Below are 17245 nucleotides of genomic sequence, written 5' to 3'. Positions count from 1 at the left end.
CAGCCTGTTTGTTTGCGAGTTTATGCGAGCAACAGGTTAAGAGTTTGAGTTTACTATCATCGACCTTTTTTCGTTTTGTTTTGTTCATTATACAAATGTGATTATAAGCTCCTATAAATGGATCAAAACGTCTACTCGCAAATAGCAATGCCCATGTAGATGTGTCCGAATGCCGACAATGAAACCAAACAATAATGATGCTTCTAATAACCGCCCCAAACATGCTCAAAATCAATGCCCTCATTGACAACAAAACAAGCCGTTGCTGAACCTGCAATGCTAGACGCCAGGCAATGATGGTCCTAGATATGCAACAAAGGTAACAGAGCCACGAATCAAGACCAATGAAAAACTTAGTCCTCAGAAGAGCTGGCCGTGAATCTCGTATATAGCGTTTCGTTTTTGTATCATTCTCGACTGAATCGTCAAATGCGCGCTTGCGACGAGTATGAAAGCGGCATGTCGGTCACCAAGGGGTTAGATAGTCACCTTAAGACCGCGTGGGACTGACGGAGTCGTATCCCGGTGCCCCATTCTTCGCACCCAATAACGGTGCCGTCTCATTCGAAGCGGCCTGTCCGCTGCCAGAAGCAACGACACTGCCGTCGCTGGCGTAGCCCTCGTCGCTGACGCTCTCGTCCTCGTCATCGCTAGTGTCGGGGGTCTGGGTCAGAGCATCGTAATCGACCAGCATGTAGATGGGAATGGCGCCAATGATGGCAGTGAGCGCGAGGAACCAATACGCGGTGATCATATAGCCTCTGGCGACACCCCAGCTGAAGGCAGCTCCGGCAACGGCCGGACCGAAAGCACGGCCGAAACCGCTGAACATGGTGGCGAAGCCGTTGAGAGTACCCAAAATACGGAGCGAAGAGGCCGAGTTGGTCAGGAGAATGGTCATGCAGGGGAAGCCAATGATGACGGCACAGGCTTTGACGAACATGACGATCAAGAGAGCGGTGTAGCGTCCAGCAGTGCTTTCAAAGAGGACTACATAGGGGGCCGCAATGTAAACGACGGGGAAAGTCACGGCTTTTCAAATTGTCAGCTTTTTAATCCAATGCCTAAGAGGGAAATATGATATACGCACCGCATGCTCGGAAACTGCGCAAGACACCAAAGTAGTTGCACAGAGGTGGGAAGACAAAGAACTGGATCACGCCGCAAGTGATACCATAGATGGTGAAAATGGTACCGATACGGCCAGAATCGAGACCAAAACCACCGGAAAATTGGAAGGGCAGGTTCGTGTTTTCCGGGGTGTGCTCCTGCTTGGGATAATTCAGAAACACCGGGAGAACCTGGTCAAATGCCACAGAGTGGAGAGCGAGGAAGGTGTAGCAAAGCAAGTTGATACTCGTCTGGGAAGTGAAGACCTCTTTCATGCTGGGTGCCTCCAGGGCCTTGTTGTCCTCGACCGGGTGTGTTGGGGGGGTCTTGTGAGGCACCAGAGGTGCGGTAGCCTCACCGTCAACAAATGAGGTGCGTCTGGCTCTGGCATGGTGGTGGTGGTGAGAACGAGAGCGGCGTAATGAGCGAGTGATGCGCTCGCCCATCAGGAGACCCCAGTCGGGCTTGTGGCGCTTGCTTTCCAGCGTCTCCTTAAGGAAAAGAGTGGCGGTTGTGACAGAGATGAAGAAGAAGACCGCAGCGATGAAGTTCGGCAGGGCAAATGGATACACCTTGAAGAACCAGCTGTTGCCAAAGACGGCGGGGAAGCGATCGGCAGGCCTGGCGAAGAATCCGCCAAATGCCGGGCCGAAAATTGAGCCAACGGACCAGATTAGAGGCATAATCGAAAACGCGCGGGGTTGCAGTTCCTTTTCTGGCACCATCTCTGCGACCATGGTGCGAATAATGCCAACTACAAAATTATCAGCACCGAACGTGGACGTACTGATTAGGAAGCATACCATTTCCGTTTCCACTTCCGAGAATAGCTCTCACAGCGATTGCCATGGGCAGACTTGTTGATACACCCCAGACACAGAAGAAGAACATTGTCGATAGGAGACCGACGATGATGGTTGGCTTTCTTCCAAATCTATCGGAAGCTCTACCCCAAGGCACCGCTGTTACACTCTGAGAGAGGGAGAACACGGCGGACGTAATACCGGCCCATTTTGCGACATCGTTCTGCTCAACGCCGAAACTGCGAATCATCTCGGGGAGGTATGGAAAGACGGAAGTGAGGGCGAGAGGCTCCGCAAATCGCGCAACGGCTGTAATCTAGTTAGCATCAGAATCTGGAAGGAACGACGGGTGCCTCTCTAATGTATCAGAGGGCACCTTGAGCCGAGTCGATGTCAAATCTGGGTCCTACAGTCCACCTTTGTACATGCTGGACCGCCTTCGGCTAGATGACGTTGTCGACCTCATCGGTTCACATTGATCAGGCAGCTTGGAAGATCAAGACCATGCTAAAGTCGCATTTTGAGGTTGGTTTGGAGTACGTGTGTCTAAAGATAGGATGACGGCAACATGGCGAGAACAGGCAAATTTCCATCCATCCATACTCTCGTAGTCCAGCAAGGCGATCCCCAGACAAGTACGATTCTCCTGTCGCGTGACCCTGAAGTTATTCGGAAGCTGGTATGCCTGGTTCCTCGGCACTTGCCTGGCTGTGATTGTCACCGGTGCTATCGGATTTGTTGAAAGCGCGGTTGAAAAAAGAAAGAAAAAAAAAAGCAAGCGCTTGACAAGTTCTGAAATCTGAGGTTGTCTTACCCAGAATGGCCAGCTGCTTCGCGGGCAACTTTGGCTTTGTCGGTTTCGTCATTTTGGCACTCGAGAGAGAGTCGAGGGAGAGAAACAAGTCGCGCTGAGAATGTTCGAGTTCTACGGTTCGGGATTTGCGAGGTCGAAGTTCTTCGACGTTGATTTCAAGAGTTCTAGAGCAAACGGATCGGGACTAGGACGTGAAGCAAGCACCAGTCTAGGTGGGAAAAGCAGCGGTTAATATGATGCGCTCTGCTGTGCGACTTGGCAACAAGTTGTCAAAGGGCAAAGGCAAAGGCAAGGAGTATGAAACCGGAGGCGACCACTGCCTTCTTTAAACCAAAAGGAAAGTTTATTGGAGAATTGGGGAAGGAGAGGAAAAAAAGAGTCACAAGAGCAGTAGCAGCGGAAGGCGAAGAAAAAAGACGGTTCGTCAAGCGCAAACAAAAAACCAACGGCATTGATCCACTTTCCAGCTGCAGGCTTGCGGCTGCACTGCGCCGGGCAGGGAATAGCGTGGGTACTGGGTACCTATGCAAATTCATGGAACCGCAGTCATCCCCCCCAGTTCTTGCAGTTCCTTAGTAGAATCCCCGTGAAGGGTGCAATGAGCCGGCGTCGACGGGGACCAGACTCGTTTTTTCCTCCCCCCATCCATGATCCTGCGCCGATCCCCGCTCTCTCTGCTGACGGAAGATTTCTAGTCGATTACTGGCCGACGAGGCTTCACTTTTGAAGGGGCCACGGGGCTAACCACCGCGAATTGGGGATCGGGGCCTTAGATGGCCATGCCTCCCCGGGGATTAGATGGAGACTTGAAAGATGGGAATTCCCGCTTGCCGCAGGACTGGGCTTGGCAAGGCATATCAGCGCTAGAGGTTTGGGGAGAACAACCTGCGATAACCTAGCGCAGGCTGCTTGCGCATCAGCTTTGCCATGTGGGATAAGTGCGTGACAGTGACGACGGCAAGCGAAGACGAGCGAGCGCGAGACGCGAGCAAATAAAAAGGTGACCAACGAAGTGCCTGCTGCATTGCGGTGATGGAGCAAGATGGGATGACTGCGGACGTCGAGTGTCTCGGAAACGATCAAGTGCTATTACCTAGGGGACGCTGGTTCGGCTTGAGCGGTGCCCCGCGTCTCTCTCATTCTCGGCTTGAGACTTGTCCAAGGAGTGATGCGCTCGCCCGCCTACTCGCTGCGAGCGGGCTACATCGCATGTCCCTGTTGCTGAAGCGAAAAGATGTTGGCCCGGTCCAGGCGATACGGCGGCAGCGGGCGGGCGATCGGGTGGGTACTGGGTAGTGACAGGGAAAGTGTTTGACGGCAGGGGACAAGGCCGGCGTAATGCTTGAAAGACCGTAGGCGAAGGACGTCCGTTGTCGGCAGAGGCCTGGGAGCTGGAGTCGGTGAGGGTGTGAAAGATGCAACGGCTTGCACGGGCACGGAAAAGGGCAGGGGTTCTCGCTGTAGCCGGTGGTGCAGCCGAAAAAAGATGAGGGTGCCCGGTGATGTTGGTGGTGGTGGTGGCGGTACCGTGGTGGTGCTCCTCCAAGGCCGCCTCAAAACCGAAAAAGATGGAACGAAAAAAAGTCGATAAAATTGCTGGAGCGCAAGGTCAAAAGGTCGCCCTCCCCGCAATTGCCATGACGTCCAGTCTTTGCCGGTGGGGGGCCTCTTTTCCCGGCGGCGTTAGGCCGACTTGGCCGAAGCCGGGGCCGAATATCGGGGCAAGTGCGACAATGCTGAATAATCATCACCAGCCGACTGGACAGGGGTGATCCTCTGCTTTCAGCGCCAGCGAAGCACTTGAAGCATGAATCCAAACATGCGTATCCCAAGACATCTGTCCTGGAAAGGCTGTGAGACAACACACCGCCATGCGAGAGAGACGCTACAGGAAATCAAAGGCGGACATGTCTGATATACTTTGTACTTGAGCTGCGGTGCAGGAAGGCAGATTCGGAGAGTGGTGGTTGGTCGGCAGGCAGCGTATCCGGACTGTAAAGAACTGATTGGGCGACATCCACCCAATCAATTGCGTGATCACCGACGTTAGCCGATGTACGCAGCGACCGGAAAGAGGGCCTCTCTTGACTCGAATCCAAGACAGGCGGCAAAGGCGCCCTTTAGTCTGTAGCCAAAAGCTTAGATAAGATGATGTAACATGTTGACCTTGACAACTGATCAAATGTCTGACTGTCTGAGCTTCGGTCTGCGCAGCTAACAGCGACGGTCGATGCGGCGTCACGGGACGGGATGCTGGGGCCGTCGGTGCAATTGCAGAAGTCGAATCGTACCGGAAAGACTTCCGTACCTTTTCCTCCTTGAGAAATTGTTATCGCTGCCTGTCCTGATTCCGGGCCTTTCCAAACGTCGGCACCGGGACGCCGATGACCCGCTCTCGTTCCCCCTCGTCTGAACCCCCGAATCAGGAAGGAGACCCAGCGTTCAGCAAGAACTGTTCAATCACGTTTGCGCGTGCCAGTGCCCGTGGAGGATTCACCAGGCGGCCGCAGCCGATCGGCAAAATCACCACTGATGCTGATAACATCGACGAAGCACGCAATGCTCATGGCAACTTCAACTCTGTTTCAACTACATCTCTGGTAAAAAGGCGCAGAGACAATTGTTGACGACGGCTTCGAATTCCGTTTTGCAAGATGGCGCTAGAGTAAGTCGATCTCTTCTGTTGCTGCCTTGCAGCCATTGACCTTGTGAGCAAGCTACATTGAGCTTAATGAGAGCTTACCACAGCGTAGTGTGGCTGGCGGCGACGGGATGATGCAACCGTCTTCGTCAGCCACACGTGCTCCCGCGTCTCATCCTCCTGCCTACATCACATCACTCGCCTCATCGTTGGATCGCACGTCGACGAGCTCCCAACATAGAGTGTGAGCATGCTTTTGATGTATTCACGCTGACCCTAATCCAGAAAGCGTTTCGACGACAAAATGTCTAATGAGCGGACGCCGCTTATCACCAATGTCTACATTGGTGCGCCGCGTCGCAGGTACCCGAACCATGTCCTGCGCCGGTTCTGCACCGTTGCACTCTCTTCCATCCTCATCTTCTGGTCCATCTTCTTCGTAGTTGCGCTCTTCATCGATGAGCCTCCTCGTCACCACGGTCACCACCATCACGGCTGGACCTGGACGAATAGTGTCAACAGCGCTCCCATTACTCATGAGGAGGTGCAAAAGATCCTCTTTGAGGTCCCCTCTTCTGAAAAGGCTGAGGAATGGAGCAGGTACTACACTGCTGGTCCCCATCTGGCGGGCCAGAACTACTCTCAGGTAAACCCATCACAGTAGATATCAATGGAGTACTATCTCACAATGTGTGACAGGCTGCATGGACCAAGGAAAAGTGGGAGTCGTGGGGTGTGCAATCGGAAATCGTGTCATACGACGTCTACCTCAACTATCCCATCGACCACAGCCTCTCCCTGCTCTCCAGGACCAAGGAAGAGGAGTCTACCTGGACGGTAGAATTCAAGGCTGCTCTTGAGGAGGACGTCCTCGAAGAAGACCCCTCCTCCGGCCTGGAGGACAGAGTCCCGACTTTCCACGGCTACTCCGCCAGCGGCAACGTCACCGGATCCTTCGTCTTTGTCAACTACGGCACGTACCAGGACTACGAAGACCTCATAAAGGCCAATGTCAGCCTCGAGGGCAAGATCGTCATCGCCAAATACGGCGGCATCTTCCGCGGCCTCAAGATCAAGCGCGCGCAGGAGCTGGGCGCCATCGGCGCTCTTCTCTACAGCGACCCCGGCGATGACGGCAAAGTGACCGAGGAGAACGGGTACGAGGCGTACCCCAACGGCCCTGCTCGTCATCCCAGCGCCGTTCAGCGCGGAAGCGCTCAGTTCCTCTCCCAGCGCCCCGGTGACCCGTCGACCCCCGGCTACCCCTCCAAGCCCGGCGCGCCGCGTGCTCCCGTCGACGATGCGACGCCGTCCATTCCCTCCATCCCCATCTCTTATGCCGATGCTCTTCCCATTCTGAAGGCCCTCAACGGCCACGGTCCCTCTGTCAAGGACTTTAACAAGTACTGGAACAGGAACCTGGGACTCAAGTACAAGGGCGTAGAGTACAACATCGGTCCCACCCCCGACAACGTGGTCCTCAACCTCTACAACGAGCAAAACTACACCACCACGCCACTGTGGAACGTCATCGGTATCGTCAACGGCACCATCCCCAACGAGGTCGTCGTCGTCGGAAACCACCGCGACGCATGGATTGCCGGTGGCGCCGGCGACCCCAACAGCGGCTCCGCCGTCCTAAACGAAGTCATCCGCGGCGTCGGCGTCGCCCTCGCCAGCGGCTGGAAGCCCACCCGCACCATCGTCTTCGCCAGCTGGGACGGCGAAGAGTATTCTCTGATCGGCAGCACCGAGTGGGTAGAGGAGTACCTCCCCTGGCTCACCGAGGCCTCAGTCGCCTACGTCAACGTCGACGTTGGCGTCCGCGGCCCCAACTTCAACCCCTCCGCCGCGCCCCTCCTCCACCGCGTCCTCCGCGAGGTCACCCAGCTCGTCCCTTCCCCGAACCAGACCGTCCCCGGGCAGACTGTCGCCGACGTCTGGGACGGCCGCATCAGCACCATGGGCTCTGGCTCCGACTTCACCGCCTTCCAGGATTTCGCGGGCATCCCTTCCCTCGACTTTGGCTTCGGCGGCGAGAATGAGGACGTCGTGTACCAGTACCACTCCAACTACGACTCCTTCCACTGGATGAAGGAGTTCGGCGACCCGGGCTTCGTCTACCACCGTACAATGGCCCAGATCCTCGGCCTCGTCGTCGCAGAGCTCGCCAACGTACCCGTCATCCGCTTTAACGCCACCGACTACGCCGACGCGCTGACGGGCTACGTCGACCAAGTCGAGTCCAAGCTCGCCGCCGCTGTTGAGACCTCGGACTCTGACGAGGAGGCCCTCTTCCGCATGCGCGCTAGCATCGCCGTCGCCGACGCAGACGCAAAGGGCTCCCTCTCGCAGTTCCGCACCTCCCTCCAGATCCTCCGCACCTCCATCGCCGCCCTGCGCGAGAAGACGGTGGTCCTCGACTCCACGGCCAGCACCGTTGATTGTGAGCTCAAGTACGGCAGCATCCCCTGGTGGAACCTGTACCGCAAGATCAAGCTCGCCCTGGCTTTCGTCTGGGTCAACAGGTCTTACAAGGGCTTCGAGCGCAACTTTTTGTACCCCGGCGGCCTGGATGGTCGGACCTGGTTCAAGCACGTTGTCTTTGCGCCTGGTTTGTGGACTGGGTACTCTGGAGGTTAGTTTAATATTCTTCTTTCTCCCCCGTGGCGGGTTTCCACCCTCCTTTACGTTTTGTTGAGTCAAATGCTGACATATATGATTCAGCCGTCTTCCCCGGTCTCCAGGAAAGTATCGACGCCAAGGACTTCAACAACGCACTCAAGTGGACCGGCATCATTAACGAGTGCATCGCCTCCGCCACCAAGAGCCTCTGAACCCAGAGCCTAGACTACGAAATTAGCCTACGTGCTACACTCCACACAGTACTCAGCATTGAATATTGAATATCTAGTATAGTTGAACAAGTGACAAAAATAAATCATTTTTGCATTATAAATCTGCCTTCTCGTAGTGATGACAAGTTCCCTAGCCACCGGCTAGGCATTATATACAACATCAGCATTGAAAGTTCCTTGAGGGGGGGAAGAGAAAAAAAGAGTTCACCACCGGTGTGACTACATCTCTTGGTGCTCATGCTGGGAATCGAACTCGAACTCGTAGCCTATCGTCGAGTAGGCTGTAGGTAAGCGTAATTGATTGTTGACCATAAACCACTCCATCACCCAGCCATTTTGACCTGACCCGTCGACCTATACGGGCACCTCCTGGCTGGTAACAGGAATGGCGTTGAGGGGGTACATCATATAGGCTAGGTGTACATTACTTGGGCAGGAACTGGAGATGGGCATGGGAGTGTTCAGTTGCGTGTACCTAACATCGACGGGCAAAAAGTTCACATGATTCATCGGATCAGGTAAACTCCATCCCGATACCTCGCTGGTAAGTAACCCTTTCCTCAATGAATGCTGGCGGTTTGCGGACATCGCTTCGAGTAATCTATGCGTCTATCGCCTCGACTATTCATACAACAAGAAATCTTCCCCGTCGACGCTCTTCATATCTATGGCCCCCCCCCTTTTATACAAAAAAGGCACTGACTCTAGAACTTGTAGACCTGGTCAGGAGCGTATCCCAGCTCCTTGAGAACACCAACAAGCTCGCCCTGGTCCTTGGGACTCTTCTTGTTTCCAGAAACGGCATTCATCAACCCAGGCGGGCCACACACAAACACCTTGATGTTCTCGCTCTTGGGCTCGGGGAGAACCTGCTTCAGCAGTTCCTTGGTGATGAAGCCCTTGTTGCCGCTCCACTCCTTGGGCGGCTTGTCGAGCACGTAGAAAGCGCGGAAGCGCTGCGGGTACGTGTTCTCGAGCTCGGCGAGCTCCTTCTTGAGCAGGATATCTTCCTCCGTCACGTTGCCAAAGACGAGCGTCACCTTGGTCTTGTCGTCCGGGTTGTTGAAGATGGCGCGCGCGAGCTGGTACATGGGCGTGATGCCCGTGCCGCCGGCGACGAGGGCAATGTGCTCGTGCTTGTTGGGGGACCAGGCGTATTTGGGGAGGGGGCCCTTGAAGTCGAGGCGCTGGCCGGGGGTCATGTCGTGCATGTGCGTCGACATGGGGCCGTTGGGGTACTTCTTGACGATGAGCTCAAGGTAGCCCTTGGTGTCTGTGATGTTGTTAGTCTCGGGGCCTTATCGTCACCTTGCTAATCGCTAGCGCCGTCAAGCAGTTCATCACTCCTCAGAGAGAAAGCGAAGCGGACGAAAAAAAACAGCCGGGAAAACAACTAACCCTCATCGCTGGTAGGAGTATAAGGCCTCAACGTAGCCTTCTCGTCCTCGGGACCCTTGTACTTGGTCAAGATGGCGCTCGCAACGTCCAGACCAGAAACCATGTCGTCCTCGGGCAGCTTAAAGCGGAGCTTCTTGGTGTTGTGGTTGATAATCTCGGTATCCTCGAGCTTCAGCGACACGAAGCCCTGGTCGCCGCCAGTGAGCGCCTTCTTGGGCGCCGCGCCGACGGCCTCCTTGACCTTGGCCTCGGCCTTTTGCGCCGCGCTAGAGGAAGAGCCCCCGGCGAGGAAGTAGTAGGCGCCGCCCGCGACGGCGGCGGCACCGCCGGCGTAGAGCGCCGTGTTAGAGCTGCTGCCCTTGACGCCGGGCTCGGTGGCGTAGCGGCGGGCTTGCTATTTACCGGGGAGAAATACGTTAGCCTTTGCGATGCTTCATCACTTTGAGAAGATGGACTGGGAATCATTGTTGCATTTCGAGATCAAGGGATCAAGCTGAGGTTGTGATATTGACGTTTGGTGGTATGATGTAGTCGAAAGGGGGATCGCATGTCGGGAAACGCTCCGCGGTCCGCGGGGGAAAAAGAGGATTTCTAATGAGCGAAAGAGAGAGAGAGAGAGAGAACGGCGTCATCGATAGCTAACTTACCAGCTTGAGGGGCTGCGCGGCCCTGAAGGCAGTTCGGGCAAACATTGTGATAGTTCAATTGGGTCGGAGAGGTAATTGACTGCGTTCACAGGTGTTTGATTGGAAAATGGACCAAAAGGTGGTTTTTCTGCTGGGAGAAGCTTAGGTATCCGAGACTCGCGAAAGAGCTCGAAGCCTGCCCGCAATGGAAAGCTTTCCCCAGCGACCATTGACCTGTACATGACGTAAAAATGTCACGTGAGCTCATCTTTCCCCGTGTCCGGTCCCCGCCGAGTTGACCGAAAGGAAGGCACAGTAAGCGGCCAGCCGGTGGGAAGCCGGTGGGAATACCCGATGTGCATTTCTAAGCAGAGCCAACAACGTGCTCAAAGAGGCGCATTACGAATTGCGCCATACCATTGCGGATATTGATGAGGCCATTGGGCGCAGTCGTTGACAAAAATCAGCCTTACTGCATCTCGGTCATGAACTGGACAATTACTCATTCAGATCAACGAAGCACAATCGACTAGGGACATCATGCCGAAGAAGCCTTTCTTTGACGTTTCCCCAATAGGAGAAAGTAGGGATCACCCTGATTATTATATACAAGCCAACAGCTTCAATCGCTGTGGACTTAAAGATACGGTAGAACTCCACCCCCATCATCAAAGGGGATCTGACGTAGTCCCGGGCATTCAATGGCGAAGCATGCCGTCTTTGATCCTCGTTTTTGAACTCTGATGCGTCCCTCCGTCGGGGCCCTTGATCATAATGTTTTCCATCATCCAAGCAACATGCTGAAAGCGACCGACCAGGGGCTCCTCTCTCTTTATGTCTCGCGAAAAATAACAACTATACGCCTCTTGATCGTCAAACCGAAACCAGAAACGCTCCTCCCAAACGTTCCTCATATTACATGATTCGTGACAGGTCCCCAGAGGAGAAGGGAACCTGCCAAGCAACAAACAGCCTAGACTCTCAAGTCCGACGCAAGTGAATGCTTCTTGATCATCCGTCATCACCGCTCAGTGTCCATGGCGTCGGGGTCTGCAGGCCTCTCGGTAGGGTTTGTTGCTTTGGGTGTGCTAGATCGGTCGACTAGCGTGCTCTCTGTGATTGCCTCCGTCAAGGGGCTCACTTGGGAATCCGTCTTTTTCGCCCCAGTGTCCTGACTGCCTCGGCGCATCATGCCGATATCCTGATGAGAAGCTAGAGTTGGTGTGTTGGCCTGGCTGCCACCTCTTTGGCCGTGGTAGTGCACGACTTGCGGAGGGGGTTGACCGGATTGGAGGCCAAGCTGCTGCGTTGGGTACGGGTCCAAGTCCTTGCTGGACGTGGAGAATGTCGAGACCACGGGTTGGTGGTAGCCGTTGGAAGAGGATTGGCTACCTGTCGGTGTATGACCTTGGGGGTGGTGCTCTGCTTGCGTCGGTGTTCCAACATCATTTGGGGACGTAGAGCCCTCGCCAAGATTACCGGTAAGACTATTCATCCCGCCTTCTATATCTCGCAGCAGACGAACGTATTCCTCAGGGACGAGTCCGCTCTCCTGAGTTTTCGGATCTTCAGCTACTAGCCAGCCTTGGCCGTGGCGGTAGGAAACCCATATAATTTGACCTTCCAGCAATGGCAATTCGTTTTCGTTTTCTCTTTCAAAGTCAAAAAGCGCAACGGCTTTGCCGTGCATTTCTTCGTCGGGCGACGTAATGGTGAACTGGTAGTCCCGGGAATATCGTGACTGGTCGTCACCACGGAAACCTGGAGAGGATGCGGAGCTTGAAGCATCTGAATATGTTTCCTGCTCGGCGTACTGCCGCGGGGGCAGGTCACCCAGCTGGTATGCGTGACTGGAATGCCGTGCATCGCCGGGAGGGTAGGTGACATATTCTCCGCCGGGTCCATTCGCTTCCCCTCCTTGGTTCAGGTAGTATCGTTCGCTGCCATCACCACTAGTTCCGACATAGAAACCGCGTTCCCGTTGCTCGTAGTGTGCTGGATGCAGCAAGTCGCTGCCCGCGTCGCGAGAATTTCTCAATCCTGCGGTTCCGCCAAGGGCTGCTGCGGAAGATTTGTGCTTTCGGTGCCTGGAGCTGACGACAGGGCTCGCCAAATCCTCATCCTCACTCCAGGGTGGGCCATCCCGGAACTCCATGGGTGGCAGGTCGTGGGCCTTGCCGAAGCCGTCGGGCCCCCAGGAGCCAGTATTCCAGGTCATTTTTGTTTCCCAGGCAGCGGGAGGATCGGAAAGACGACGAGACTCGCTGAGGGGAGTGCTCAGGCCAGAAGCAGGATGCGACGGCTCTGGCGGGGGACCATAGTGCATGGGATGCATAATCGGATATGCGAAATCGCGCACCAGGGTGTAGGAAAGGCTCGAGGGAAACATTGGAAATATGTGAGAAGGCGGTCGCGAACGCGAGGGGACTGAGCCCGTCGAGTACTGCGACAAGCGATTCTTGGAAGCGTGCGACATTGGTCTCGGTGCGGTCGAGCGACGGCTGGGTGGTGATGTTATTAGTGGCGGTAGTGAGGGGTGATTCGGGTTGGTGGAGGGAGAGGCAGCTGCAGGTGGGGATGTCGCGGGCGAGGAGCTCTGGGACAAGAGTGTGGTCATTCTGAGATTATCGCAATCGTTGAGGAGCCAGCGTAAGGATGACAGGCACCCGATTCGCGGATCCTACGGCGTCGTGTGCCACCAAGCAAGCCAAGTGCTCAGTAGGACCGTTGACCGCACTCGTCGCGCCGAAAATGAAGTAGAGATTCGATTGGCGAAAGCTAGTGTCGGGAGCCACCAAGGCAGTGAATTTGAGGGTTTGCGCAAGTGTTATCGTGAGTTATGCTGCGCGCGGGTCGGAGCGGGTTAGCCTATGCGTACGGGCGGCGGGTAGACTTTGAGGATCGCAGTTCCGAGCGAGGCGAAGACGAACAGAGTTGGGTTCGAAAAGAAGGCGGAGCAACAGCAAGCGGGCTTGCTCGCAAGGTGTCGCAAAACGAAAGTCGTCGCACGCGACGCTGAGGGTTGGAAATCGAATAAGGAGCGTTAAGAACTTAAGGCCGGGAGCGGGCGAGAGCGATGAGATCGGCTCGCGGGGTCGCTCGGGGGTAGGTAGGACAACAAGGAAGATGGAAGAAAGAAGAGCACGGGATGAGGAGAGCGATGGGGAGGGAGGGGGGAAACGGTGGGAGGAAGATGAGAAGATGGGAAGAAGAGGAAGAGGAGGGAAGGTGAGGTTGGGAATAGTTCGTTTAGGTTCAGGTCGCTGGCGCCGTTCTGGCTGCTCTGCTACTTTGGTGCTGGGCAGCCGCTGCGCTGCGAAAAAAGAGAATGTCCCCGTCGCTTCTTTTGCTGGTGCCGTGCTGGTTGGTGGTGGGATTGCGAGGTAAGGTGCCAGCAGCAGGGGAGAGAGAGGGAAAAAAAAAGGTATACTGTAATATGCGTGCGCAAGGTAAAGGTACTCGAAAAGAAAGTCCCTTCGTCTGGTATGGAAAGGTATCCGTAGGTAAGGCAGGCATCAGGGAAGGTACAACGACGAATACAACAAGCAAACAGTCAGTCAACTGAGCCCACGACGCATTCAGAGACCTCAGGTAGAAGTGGCCGTGCCTTTCTTTGCTCGCACCAGACGATGCAGCAGTGAGCACAGATGGGACTGGACTTTTGGACTGACCCACGCTGGAGTGTAAAGTAGGTGCGACGAATTCCCAAGGTACCTCAAGGTACGGACATATGTACCCAGCTACCTTTGGTGGCTGTCAAGGAATGACACGATCTCGAAGTACCACAGCTGTGTACGGATACTCGGTCTTCGTAGGGTTTCTTCTGGTAGGACCAACTGGGTCAGTGAGTACCTTATGGAGAGTATAGCTTAGCCCAAGCAACACCAGAGTCTTTTTTTCTAACGGCGGCACCAGGACGTGTGAGCGGACCACGTACCCCTTCCACTATCTTCAGCTACTTTTTGAGTTTGAATCTTTGGAGAGAGAGACAGAGGGACGAAGAACAGACAGTGGGTATCGACCATTGACCATCAACCTCCAACGCACTGGGACTGCACCCTGCTGCTTCTAAGCGCGTCGCGCAGTGATCCTACTGGCTGTGTGCAGTTGGAACTGGCGGGAAGGGGGGTGAGGGGTGGTTGATGTTGATAGAGGGGGGCAGAGAAGGAGGGGGGACCGATGGGAGGGGAGGAGAGACAAAGGCCAGCACAACAGCGGGCGTGAGTACCTAAGAGACCGAGAGCGGTAGAGAAAGAGAGAGGGCATGGGTTGAGATTCTTGGGAGAACCTTGATGAGAGGAAGAGGCTGATGATTTTCTAGGGAGATCCAACAGTCGGAGGAGAGGCCACAGCAATTAACAATTGACACCAACAGTCGGGAACAAGAACAACGATAGCGCAGGATCCAGGAGTGCGTCAGGCAAAGGCAAGGCATAGCCCAGGTGCGAGAGTGGGAGAGAGGGGGGGCTGAATCCGGATCGATATTAATCATGGCGGCGAACTCTCAAAGAAACTCGAACACAGCAGCCAGCAGATGCCAGAACGAGGGAAGCCCCAAGTCGGCTCCAAATCGGCCCCAAATCGAGTCAGCGCCAACAATTTGTGTCGCTTTCCAGGTTCCCGTCCTCTGCAATCGGCAGGCGTCAACTGATTGGATCTGTACCCATATCCGGTACCTTATGGAAGGAATGCTCTTTGCCCTTCTTTCTTCTCGATCACAGATACCCGTGGGTCACTCTACAAGTACATACATACATTGCCTACGGCTGCCAACGTCAGGTCTGAACTCGAACGGTATCTCCTCCGTCGTCCTCCACGCCCTCGTGGGTATCATTTTCTGGAGACCTGCCAGGAAAACAGTAACAACTCCATACTCTTCAGATGCTGTGCAGCTCTTTACAGGGGTCTGTCCGGTCCAACATGGCAACGCCAAGACCATGACCCTCAGCACGCCCCAGTGCAACTTCAAGTCCGTCTATTCGAGCCTTTCGCTCTGTCCACACATGCACTCAGTTGCTCACCTGCGCTGGTAGAGGACGGGGACTTCATGTCCCCCGTCTGTGTACGAATACGCCCTTCCTCCGCCGCACAGAACTCAAGGTACCTTGGGCTGTCAGTGGGACTACAGACGATGTACCTTGGTTTGTACTGCCTCATGTTCTTGCTGCTGCTACTCATCTCTGTTTGCAGCCGTTGCCACAGCCCACAGACGGGTTCTCATCTTCCCGCCGTATTCTGCATATGTCTGGCAGCGGTCGGGGTGGCTTCAGCTTACCCGTCGTACTCTAACCTCCTATGGACCTGCGATTCGTTCATCAGGAAACTACAAAGTACTCATTACGCACTTCACAGTTCCCCTTTTTTCAACGGTCCCATCATAAACTCAAGGGGATCCCTTCGGCAACCTCACATCGTCTTCCCTGTCGACGACTCTGCCTACGCGTTCGCCGCTGGTTCGGTTGCAACACAGGAGCCTGACTGTACCGACCGACACGCACACCAACGACGGGACACTGAAGCTAGATCTCTTCCCCGCGTGGCCGTGTGCAGCCGCTTCGCATTGCTTCATATCCCACCCGCAAACACCCAATTAACTCCGTCGTCCGTTGTTCAGACTCTCACCCCTTCATTAGGCAAACCTGACACTGTGATGGCCGTCCGTCCGCGCTTTGGGAATGAATGACTTGATGCCTCCTCTTCTCCCTGGGAAGTCTCGCCTTCAGCTCAAACTTTATCCTCACAGAGCCGCCCATGATCTCCGGTCTTGTCCAGCAGGAAGATGGTAAAGGGCTGCAACCACCTCCGGCCCGACTTATCTATGGTATCCACTGTGTACTCCGGCCTACACGGAACGGACAAGCAGGCAGCAAACAGGGGGTCGTCCGAAACATCTGATGGCGAGCGCTGGGTACGGATACATCTATCTGACCTGGAATCCTTTTCAGACGTTCAAGTTTTTGCCCACTCTTTCTCCGCGGCAACGGCCTAGAATCTTGACCAGATACAGAAGGAAGAAGGCTTCAAACAGGGCAAAAGCGGTGCCAGATGCTATTCTTGGTCTTTGGCCGGGCTGTCATCAATAAAACCAATATTGGGTGCTCCAGCACTGGCCGGCGCAGATTCCCGTTCAGGTCGCACCAAAGTCAGACAGCAGCCCGGCCCACAGCTGATTAGCGAGGACGTCCCCGGCGCAAATCACAAAGTATCCAGAAGCGGCCGTCCACTGACATGAGTCTCGCTTTTTAGTCCGAACCGTAACAGCGGGAATCTTTGAGTACGTCTACTGGGGGCCTTGTCTGACCGAGGAGGGGAGGGGGCTGATCGCTCGCTCGCTCGCTCATCCCATTGTTGTTGCGCGAAGTTGCGAACAGACCTAGCGGGGCCAGAGCATGGCATCATCAGAAGATTGATAACTAAGATCACGTCGCGCTCATCTCATCGCGTTCGCTGAGCCCAAAGAACTTGGACTTCAACACTCAAAACCTCTATAAGATGGTGCCGGGTGCTAGATCTGGGAAACCCCCAGTGAACGGACAGCCTGAAGCACAAACAGCCAGCTTCTGCTAGCCATGCGCTATCTCGTTAGCTGCATCTCCCGATCATCAGTGCCAACCGTGGGGCAACCCACAAGCCGATGGATGGGCTTCAATTGAAATTGCAGTATCGACTTCAGTCACTGGGGTGGATGGGAATATCCGTACGTGCCTACGGATAGGGCGAGGTTGCGAAACTCGAACGCTGATCGGCGGGCTCCCGTACAATGCACACCCATCCACGGCTTTGTTGCAGCGGCTGCATCTTTCAATGCCAGTGGCCACGTGCGAAACAGCGGTCACTGACACTGCCAACCAAATAGCACAATGGAACTGTCCTGGTCAGAGATGGGCCGGCAAAAGGTAAGGCGGCTCGCAAGTCTAGTCCGCACTTCCCAGCGAATTCCGTCCTTTGTCGGAGTGCCGCCAACAGCTGCTGTTGGACCGTCTGCCGGCGGGCTC

At 55.1% G+C, this 17245-nt stretch overlaps 6 protein-coding genes across 6 annotated transcripts; 3 read left to right on the top strand and 3 right to left on the bottom strand.

Annotated features, from left to right (window-relative positions):
* Positions 1-42: 42 nt before the first annotated feature.
* On the bottom strand, positions 43-3106 carry BDP55DRAFT_649693 (major facilitator superfamily transporter). Its single transcript, XM_060573925.1, has 4 exons — positions 2728-3106; positions 1914-2222; positions 1091-1864; positions 43-1032 (listed from the first exon to the last, which is right to left on the bottom strand). Exons 1-4 carry the CDS (start codon positions 2777-2779, stop codon positions 491-493), a joined length of 1677 nt encoding a protein of 558 aa, XP_060433805.1. The 5' UTR covers positions 2780-3106; the 3' UTR covers positions 43-490.
* A 1020-nt stretch (positions 3107-4126) lies between these two features.
* On the top strand, positions 4127-4555 carry BDP55DRAFT_339268 (uncharacterized protein). The gene has a single exon (XM_060566905.1). The coding sequence runs from the start codon at positions 4230-4232 to the stop codon at positions 4497-4499; it is 270 nt and encodes an 89-aa protein (XP_060433804.1). The 5' UTR covers positions 4127-4229; the 3' UTR covers positions 4500-4555.
* Positions 4556-5672: 1117 nt separating this feature from the next.
* On the top strand, positions 5673-8205 carry BDP55DRAFT_544051 (PA domain-containing protein; the record flags this gene model as incomplete). The annotated part of the gene is made up of 3 exons (XM_060568456.1): positions 5673-6014; positions 6068-8006; positions 8096-8205. The coding sequence occupies 3 exons, from the start codon at positions 5673-5675 to the stop codon at positions 8203-8205; spliced, it is 2391 nt and encodes a 796-aa protein (XP_060433803.1).
* A 242-nt stretch (positions 8206-8447) lies between these two features.
* BDP55DRAFT_649687 (oxidoreductase NAD-binding domain-containing protein) lies at positions 8448-10446 on the bottom strand. The gene is made up of 3 exons (XM_060573924.1): positions 10272-10446; positions 9625-10018; positions 8448-9499 (listed from the first exon to the last, which is right to left on the bottom strand). The coding sequence occupies exons 1-3, from the start codon at positions 10314-10316 to the stop codon at positions 8931-8933; spliced, it is 1008 nt and encodes a 335-aa protein (XP_060433802.1). The 5' UTR covers positions 10317-10446; the 3' UTR covers positions 8448-8930.
* Positions 10447-11271: 825 nt separating this feature from the next.
* BDP55DRAFT_544589 (SH3 domain-containing protein) lies at positions 11272-12726 on the bottom strand (the record flags this gene model as incomplete). The annotated part of the gene is made up of 1 exon (XM_060568492.1): positions 11272-12726. The coding sequence occupies one exon, from the start codon at positions 12724-12726 to the stop codon at positions 11272-11274; it is 1455 nt and encodes a 484-aa protein (XP_060433801.1).
* Positions 12727-14740: 2014 nt separating this feature from the next.
* Positions 14741-15933, top strand: BDP55DRAFT_627808 (uncharacterized protein; the record flags this gene model as incomplete). The annotated part of the gene is made up of 3 exons (XM_060571810.1): positions 14741-15219; positions 15284-15391; positions 15441-15933. The coding sequence occupies 3 exons, from the start codon at positions 14741-14743 to the stop codon at positions 15931-15933; spliced, it is 1080 nt and encodes a 359-aa protein (XP_060433800.1).
* Between the last annotated feature and the right edge of the window lie 1312 nt (positions 15934-17245).

This window comes from Colletotrichum godetiae (genome assembly GCF_030913485.1).
Source record: "Colletotrichum godetiae strain CBS 193.32 chromosome Unknown BDP55scaffold_6, whole genome shotgun sequence".
Classification (NCBI taxonomy): Eukaryota; Fungi; Ascomycota; class Sordariomycetes; order Glomerellales; family Glomerellaceae; genus Colletotrichum; species Colletotrichum godetiae.
This window is presented reverse-complemented; position numbering and strand designations above follow the sequence as displayed.